Consider the following 8884-nt stretch of genomic DNA (forward strand, 5'->3'; position numbering starts at 1 on the left):
TTGAATTAATCACTTTTGCTTTGATATGATTTAATTAAGGTTGCTGGGAAGAAAGAAAAAGGCCTAGCTAGGAGACAGAATCATCTCTTGTTCTGATCAGAAAATGTACATCAACTTGTGGAAGAACCATAAACTGCAAAACAAAACGAAGAGGCTCTAGGGCCTGTGACGGCGCAAAATTGGCACTAGGTCTCGTTCCGATTTATGCGTTGGCTACACCTCAGATCCAAATGGACTCCCATGGTTCATGGATTCATCGTCGAAAGCTCTCCTCGTGGCTTCCCACAGCTGAGACTCGATCCCCAGCTTCTTCAGCTCATGAAGCCCTCGATCAACTTTTAACATAGTTTGACAAGACAAGGGAAAAAAATGATCACGGTTTTCAACAAAACATTTAGCACAATTATTAGTGTTTAGCGAGGTGATGGATAAAGTTAAAAGAAAAAAAAACACATTGCGAGGTCATGGTACTTCTCACTATGGTTTCTCAGTCATAATTTTGAACAAAACAAAATAGTTGTGGTTTCTTTTGATTAGAACATGCAAACTGTAAAGAATAGTGGGTTATGGACAAGATGACCTCAATAGTAATGGGAGGGAGGCTACCTTCAACGACATCACTTGTCGTAACTGGATGGTTGCCTTGCTCTATCCAAAATTGTAGCCGCTCGTCAGCTATATCTTCCTCTACATCATGGTTTTTAGCCCGCCTCCAAAAGTAGGTCAACCATGCCTGTTATATACTCACAAGAAAGAAACAAAACTGAAGATATGAGTTTCCATAAAATGTTTAAGCTGGCATTTTACTATATGGCCAACTTAGTTGATCATGTTTTAACTTTGACACATAGCGTAACACCAAATAATAATCTGCAGGAACTGTCTTGACGCATCACAAGGATGACAGATTGTGTTTGTACCTGCTTGAAGCGTACATCTTCTCGCTCGTCCTCACTTAACTCTAGGACAAATAGCAAGTCCCCGCAGATAGTTAGTAAAGAAATTTGATGTACTAGTGTTTTTCACAGGCCATAGATGCCAAAGGAATTAGCGAAGAGAAGAACTAACCAGTTGACTCCGGAGAGCTATGACTATCAGCAGGATAAACTGGGCCTGCAATAGGAAGCTTACTCATCATAAAAGGGGTTAAAGCGTATTCATCCAATGCCATCAAGTCAAGCAACATGAATGCTCAGAAGGACAGATGAGCTGGCACAGTTGGCTAGGAAGCAGCTCTAATCACACAAACGAAGTGATAAACTACCTGCAATTCTCCAATACAAACTAGAATTACTGAACCAAAAATTTACATGGTTTTGTCCAGTAATTTCCTGAAGTGATTCTGGTATATATCAATTATATTAAGTGAGTGTAATTGCTCCTTTTTGGCTGCTGTTGTATGCATTGTCAGCTTGCTGAACCATTCAGAGTCTGAAAAAAGTGGCTCTTGGATGCCCAAGAGATGCTATGTGTTACCAAATTGTAACAGCACCACATACAGTCTCGAGTCTTTTAGGAACTCGTATTACTTTATCTTAGTAGACAGACAAAAATTGTTGTGTATCTGTCAGAAGTTCTGAGATATATCATATAGTAACATATTAAAGATAAAAGTATAAGAAATGAGTACATTTTGGAGAAGCCACCTGAGAGAGGTCTGTATCGTCGATGTTCTGCTAAAGCCAGCATGATTGCATCTTCTACCTTCAAAGGGAATATTAGATTATTGCTTCGGAAATTAAAACTAGAAACATAAATATCATTTTCTAACTTCATGAGAACATGTGAAAACAAATTCAGTGACACATACTGCATGTACTATATACTTCACAATGACACAAACTAGTAATCCTAACAGTTACAGGACTCTGAAGTTTGACGACCCGCTTTCTATTTTCATCAAGCGGAATCAATATGATGCACCAATTACTTTCTATATCATTCAGTGTGATTGATAGAAAAGCCGAAATTATCAAAACAATGAACTAGATCAGCATGAGAACTGCCAGAAGATAACTTCCATCTAGGAAATTGCCACTGTAACACTATGGGACATAATTTTCGTTTATTATGTACTCCCTCTGTGAAGAAATATAAGAGCGTTTGGATCACATTGATCGAAACGCTCTTATATTTCTTTACAGAGGGAGTACTATGCATCTCATCAAACTTGATCAATTGGGACTTGCCTCTGGAAGGAACTCATAGATTGGGACAAGCATAAAACTAAGAAAGTATTGAGAAAAACCTTGAGCGAAGCTAATTCACGCAGTCCTTTCTCAACTAAAAGCATGCTCTCAATATTTCCGTCTCCAGCCGTATCATTTACGTCGTTATCTGCTATCCACATGAAGAGTACAAGAAAATAAGTGATGTGATTGAAATTATGATATTATATACCATCTCTGGTACATTTTAAAATGATGATACATCTTTTGAAATTATATTATTTTAAAAAATGACAGAAATATATTAACCTTCCACATGACATCTTTTTCACTTATGGAGGAAATGTAAGTACTTCACTAAGAGAAATGTATTTGGAATTCATTTTCTAGTTGCATGTACGAAATGCAAAGTGAAAATCCCTATCTTCTGCGACAACAAAATATAAATATCAAAGATGATATGCAACTCAAAGCAACTCAAGCACATTCTGCAAATTTATTTATGTCCTTTCCAGTTTCATTTTTATCTTGATATCAGAATCCTTGATCATTTCATGGCTATCTGGCCTTCATCTACATGTATCACGGCATAAGCTACATGTGGAGTAATCTAAATGTGAGACGCATATATAAACAGCTTCATGGTAGTAACATAATAACTATAATGAAGAGACCAAAAGATGGATTTTGGAAGGGAATCTGACCTGATAAAGTTCCATCTCTAGCCTTTTGCCCAATTGATAGGACGACTTCAAGTGCAAGTGGTGCAACCGAGGACCAGTGTTCTAGTTTTTGTTCAGCGATATCAGAATGTATACCTAAAATAGACACCTTTGTGTTAGCCAGCCATTCTGACAATCTTAACATTAAATAGTTTTAAAAGTTTGACTGATCATTTATGGATACGTCTTTTCTAATGAAGAATATCAAATTTTCCCTGACAATTCACAATAAATTTGTCAGGCTTCAGAGAAAATTATGACAGACAAGTAAGGAATGAATATGTCCATGAATAACTTAACAAAATTATTTTGAAACAGGAGACAGTATTAAAGGGTACACTCCTTGGAAGGCAAACTATGTGAAGTGTTTATGGCAACATTAGCTTGTGAATTTGAATGAACAAAGCAGGCAAGGGCAATAATGCATCCCTGAGCCCTTATTTATAACCAGAACCCAAGCCCTTAGTTTCTCGATGTTAACAATTACAATGGAGGACAGTTTCTGTTTAGGGTTCCACAAATTTACTTGTTTCCCTGCTACTTTTTGTGCTGTAGTAGAACGGTAGAGAATTTTGAGAAATTAATTAGACTATATTAGAGGAAGATCCCAGAAAAAAAAACAGGAAGATAATCTCAGTACCAAGTCTAACAGATAGTTTCCAATAGCGGGCGAGCCAACACCTCTTTAGCACCACCTCCTCCTGATAAATGATTTTCATGAATGTATTGGATCCAAAAAGAACAAAATGCCAGAATATGAATAGACCAGCAAGCCTACACACCATTTCTTCTTGTGACAGGGTTATTCTGTTGGATGTTGCATGAAGAGATCTCAGTTCTGATCCAATACCTACACGCCGAGATACAGATGCGGCCATCTCACCAGCAACCTACCCAACAGAGTAAATAAAAGTTTAGGCTTACAAAACATGACTGAGGAAAACTCACTCAGCAATAAGTAATCATATTTGGTGAACTATTCACCTTCGCTTCTGATCGAAGGGCTGTAATCTCATCGCAGCTTGCACTGTTACCCCTTCTTGAAGCAATTCTCATTGAAGCCTAAGAGAAAACAGATCTCGAGGTTGGACAGAATTAGTATGCAAAATCTTAGAATTGCTTTTGGTTTTCCCGTAATTTCTAACTTGGTTTTATGAAATGAAGAAAGTCCATTATATTCTGGTATGTCAACAACCAAGGGCCCGGGTGTGGTGTGGGGTGCAATCTTCCTATCCAAGGGTGCTCATGGGGCAGCGAACTGATGGGGCCCGATTGCCTCCAATAGACCATACAAGGGTTGTCTTCCCATGTGACACGTGGGAAGCGGGGTTGGGCACCCGTTACCTCCAATCTAACATGGTCCGAGGTGCTGAAACGCCATGGTCCGGGTAACGGCATCTGTCCCCTGTGCCATGTCCCGGAGACTGGTTCTCACATTCTGTTCTCCTGCGTCGCGGCACAGCCACTTTGGTGCTTTGTTCGCGAGGCTCTGGGACCGGAGTGGGAGGCCTATGACCTTGCAGATTTTCTGCAGGTGCGGGCCACCCAGGTCGGCCGTAAATGCCGACTGTTTTGGCTGGTCTTCGCAGCTATGATGTGAACTGTTTGGACTACTCGCAATAAAACGGTGATTGAGAAGGTGTTTCAACGGCGTGCATCTGACTCGTTCTTCAAATTCCTTGCCTTCTTGCAGCACTGGCATCCGCTCGTTAGGACTCGAGACCGGGACCGGCTTCAGCGCTACCTGGACGCGTTGATGGTGGCCGCCCGACGGCTCTCCTCTACCTCGCATGCTGCTTAGCTTGTCCCGGTGATGGCATTTTTTGTTTCTTCTCTTTTCTTGGGCTGGATTGTGTTGTTGCCCCAGCGGACCCTCTTTTCTATTTCTTTGGTGGGATATGATGTCTGGATTCTGGTCTATTTGCTTTATATATAAAACGGGGCGAAAGCCTGTTTCGAGAGACATGGTCCGCTAGCAAACGGACCTCCCATAGGCCTATGTCTCATTCATACAGCTCTCGATTGGCCGGTTACCAGTCAGCCTTTGGTTGGGCTAGAGTAGTTCAAATATTTCCCCATTTGGTAGAAGCAAGTTACAAATTGTGGGGGAAATATATTTATTTTGAAATATCGACCATCAAAAAGGAGAACTCAAGAGAAGCTAACACCTAAAGCACCACATCAAAGTACAAAAAAGGACTCAAATCAAAATAAGCTTTCACATTTCGACAAAATGTTGAGCAGGAGAAGCTTTGGATAGAAACATACCCTTCTCTGTTCTAGTGCTGCAGCCTTTCTGAGAGTCAAGGCAGAAACATGGTTTAAAATATGGACAACATATAAATAAAAAGAAATGGTACGTTTTAGTAAATCACATACCTGCTAAACAAATTGACCTCTGGTTCTATGGCATCACCCATAACAGCGGCCTGAAATTCAAAAAGCAAAGATTGATTAGCACAAAACATGGATATGGCACAAAGCGAGTGCAGACAAATTAATGCAAATGGCTTCCGAAAACTGAAACAGAGTCAATAAGTTTCATATTTGGTCTTTAGTGGCTCAAGGAGTAGGACTGAAACTTGGTATGCTGCTCTTATACAGCTATTGAACCAGTAGGTCTGCTGAATAGCAATTAAAGTGCCACCTCGCCATATGAAGCATCTGATATTCAAAATTATTTATTTATTAGGAGCACAGTTGAGTAAAAGAGACAAATGTCACAGTTACTTTTTAGCAACTGAAGGCAAACCTGGACGTCTTGGTTTTCTTAGGCCTTAATTTTTTTTCTGAGTTGCTATGTAAAAGATGAAGCCAAATGTAACACGGTGGCATGTAAATTCAGTGTAGAGAAATTAATCTATGACTATTAACAGAAGAGCATATTAACAAGGAGCCTAGAACAAATGTTGCATGGATCCAAACATATTATGCAGTTGTAGCACCAGCCTCCAAGGTAAATACTAAAATAGAAGTACACTAGGATTAAACCAGCTACTCAACTAGTATCAGAACTTGCTAAAATAAATTCAGTAGTTTTTAGCACAGAAATAAACCTGTCTGATATCTGCTTCATCGTATCTATCGTCTTCAAACTGAAGTTCGGAAGATGCATGCCAGCATAACAAGGATGTTGAGTGCTTCCAACAAGTAGAAGTAGAAGTAAAATCCATAATCGTAATTTTATCTCACCTTATCGTACATGCTATCATTTTCCACTTGAAGTGTGTTAATCTGCAAGGGGGGCATCCAAGAACCACAGGAGTGTTCCAAATAAGATAATAATCGATCTTAAGGTGAAGGAATGACATCTGAAGAATAACATATATACAGCATACATATCATATTGGTTGGATGAGTATTCTAATCTAAAGGAGAGCAAAAAATTTGTTAGGCAACCTAAAGTAACAAATCTTATATTTTCGTTTTTTCAATGCACGCTCAGCTTTTCTCGGGGAAAAACATAGAATTTTCTGAATATTCGGCCATTATTAATTTCCAAAAAAGTATTTCTGATGACATGATTTACCTCATCATTAAGAGAAGAAGAGGAGCGCCGTCCTCTCATCGAGCTTCCAAAATCAACTGATCTCCTAAGGATGATGTATCTTATATTACTTACCATGTGATTATAAATAAATAGTATTCATAGGCAATAAATACTTAATGAGTTGTCTTCTGCTTATAAACAAATTCTCTGTCAGTAAACTGGGAAATACTATTAGATACTCCCTCTGTCCCACAATGTAAGACGTTTTTGCAAGCTTACATTGTGGAACAGAGGGAGTAGTATTTGACACATAAACTGCAGCCTCAATAAACTAACAAAGTAAAAAAACATGAGTCATGACTCATGAGATAAATAATCTATTCCATTTGAATTAACATAACTTGTACATAGGTGAGAACCCTTTATAGCACTATACTAGCAACACCATACCATAAGCAATTCACGGCTTATAAATAGTATGAAACCTGCGGCGTGCAACGCCTGAAACTAGAATGCGTGAGAATACTGACCTTTGTTCCCTGCGGTTAGGGACGGAGACGGAGGATTCCGACCCTGTTCCGCTCGTCGCTGGCCGGTTTGATTGCTTGATTGACGGTATCATCGGAACCGACTTTCCCGGCACGTACCGGTTCGTCAGCGAGGGTGGCCGGCTAACCGGCGCCTGATCCGCAAGGTAACGACCTATCTAAAATGCACATACATTTACATGCAACCACTTAGCACATCAACCAAACACAGTGACACGATGCGTAATGTAGCAAGTAACAAATCGCAGAATCGCGTGAGGGAGATCGCTCGCATGCGCGTGTGATGGTGTATCGCGCATCAGCAGGCCTTGGATCGGAGCAGATGATATGGTATTAATCGGGAAATGGCGATCGATTCAGATGGCGTTACCGAGGGGGAGGGGGAGCGGTTGGGGCGGCGCGGGGTGGCGGAGAGCTCGATGGGCGGGCCGGAGAGCTCGTACTCCTCGTCCTCGCTGCCGCTGCCGGAGTCCTCCACTCCGGGCCCGCCCATGACGCGCGCGAGGCGCTGCGAGGCGATGCGCGCGGTGCTGTTCCGGGCGGCTGCGGCGGCGGCGGCCCCCGCCCCACGGCGGCCGACGATGGAGGCGGAGCCGGCCCCGCCGAGCGACCCCGAGCGCGTGTGGCGGGTGTGCACCGGGGACGCCGACGGGGACCCGCCCGGCGACGTCTGCGCGCTGCTGGCGCCGTAGCGCCGCCCGTACCCACCGCCGCCGCCCGGGCTCGCCGGACGCGACGACATGCGATCCATGGCACCGTGGCCGGATCCGATCGGGAGAGAGAGGGAGAGAGCTCGCTATTCGTCCGCAGGATTTTTTTTTTCTCCCGTTCTTCCTGGTGCTTCCGATTTGATCGGAGTGGTGGTGGTGGTGGTGGTGGTGGAGGGAGACGGGAACGGGTCGTTCGTCGTCCGTCCGAACTCCGAAGGCGGGGGCAAGCGTTTTGGCTCCGGAACGTAACGGTCTCCAGGCTCTCCAATCCGCGCCGCGTGGCAGGATCGATGTGGCGTTCGTTTTTTTTTTTCGTTTCTAATTTTTGGGACATCGCTATATCCAAAAATATGTAGGACGTTAATTTTTTCTTGGTTAAAACCAAATTTCAATAACAAATGCTAGTTCTAATTTATTTTTCATTTATGCGATGTCGAAATCACAATTAAATACTCCTCCGTACTTACCTAAATTTAAGTCTTTTTTAGATATTTCATTATAAAGTACATATAATATGCCCCTAAAAAAGGCTACAATATAATATATTTTAAATATAAATTCATTTATTTTGCTTCGTATGTAGTCCGTAACGAAATCTTAAAAAAACATAAATTTATAGACGAAGGTAGTATGTTCTAAAAAAAGTTACAATCAAGTAAAAGTACTTTAATACGTGCCATGTAATCGTAATACATGTCATGGCGGTGAAAGATTGATTGTACTCCTATGGGTGCTCTGTGAGATCCCAATACACGACATATGTTAGTAAACACCATCTATGCAGCAGAGGGGCGGACATAGATGTAGGGCATCGGCCCCGGTTGCTTGGGCAGCAAGGCAGACGGCTCGCCTGGTGCGCGGCCTTGGGGTCGTCGTGGATGTCGGAGCGGCGGCTTCGGCATTGGTTGTAGGGTGTCGGTTACGGGTTGCTCGGGTGACGGAGCCGGCGGCTCGCTGGATGCGCAGCTCCGAGGGTCGGTGTGTTGATGGTGCCCTTTTGAGGGCGTGTTGTAACGGTTTTCGCCTGGGGTTTCATTAATTAACCGGGCAACTCTCTTCTATTTTTTTAATTGATCGGGCCTTAAGGGACAGTGTTTCAATTTTTTTTATGTTAGTGAAGATCGAGGCACACACTTTTTGTGGCACTAGGAGATAGAAGGTAGTGCATGGGGATGATAATACGCAATTCTTGTTGGGTAACGTAGCATAAATTCAAAAAATTTCCTACGCATGTTCAGATCTTCCT

General features: G+C 42.2%; 1 protein-coding gene across 5 annotated transcripts; it reads right to left on the reverse strand.

Annotated features, from left to right (window-relative positions):
- On the reverse strand, positions 1-7845 carry LOC123425024 (coiled-coil domain-containing protein SCD2-like). 5 transcript variants are annotated; one of them, XM_045108707.1, is made up of 17 exons: positions 7299-7845; positions 6911-7086; positions 6420-6483; positions 6083-6124; positions 5947-5985; positions 5270-5319; positions 5159-5186; positions 3875-3952; positions 3673-3780; positions 3531-3591; positions 2873-2986; positions 2249-2337; positions 1647-1704; positions 1069-1113; positions 921-961; positions 607-733; positions 1-335 (listed from the first exon to the last, which is right to left on the reverse strand). In XM_045108707.1, the coding sequence occupies exons 1-17, from the start codon at positions 7677-7679 to the stop codon at positions 214-216; spliced, it is 1623 nt and encodes a 540-aa protein (XP_044964642.1). In that variant the 5' UTR covers positions 7680-7845; the 3' UTR covers positions 1-213. The 5 variants fall into 5 exon arrangements, 3 of the variants coding, with proteins under 3 accessions (XP_044964642.1, XP_044964634.1, XP_044964646.1); XM_045108699.1 differs by having other exon boundaries at positions 2249-2340; XM_045108711.1 differs by lacking the exon at positions 1-335 and having other exon boundaries at positions 675-733; positions 921-959; positions 2249-2340.
- Between the last annotated feature and the right edge of the window lie 1039 nt (positions 7846-8884).

Source organism: Hordeum vulgare, chromosome 1H (genome assembly GCF_904849725.1).
Source record: "Hordeum vulgare subsp. vulgare chromosome 1H, MorexV3_pseudomolecules_assembly, whole genome shotgun sequence".
In the NCBI taxonomy this organism is placed as follows: domain Eukaryota; kingdom Viridiplantae; phylum Streptophyta; class Magnoliopsida; order Poales; family Poaceae; genus Hordeum; species Hordeum vulgare.

What these genes read in the sequence shown, in the direction of transcription:
- LOC123425024 (XM_045108699.1), bottom strand. Translation starts at nt 7,679, where the DNA reads ATGGATCGCATGTCGTCGCGTCCGGCGAGCCCGGGCGGCGGCGGTGGG. An exon ending in CCCTGTCACAAGAAGAAATG is followed by an intron (nt 3,592 to 3,672) that starts GTGTGTAGGCTT and finishes ATCATTTATCAG; the next exon opens with GAGGAGGTGGTGCTAAAGAG. An exon ending in ACGATACAGACCTCTCTCAG is followed by an intron (nt 1,114 to 1,646) that starts GTGGCTTCTCCA and finishes TTCCTATTGCAG; the next exon opens with GCCCAGTTTATCCTGCTGAT.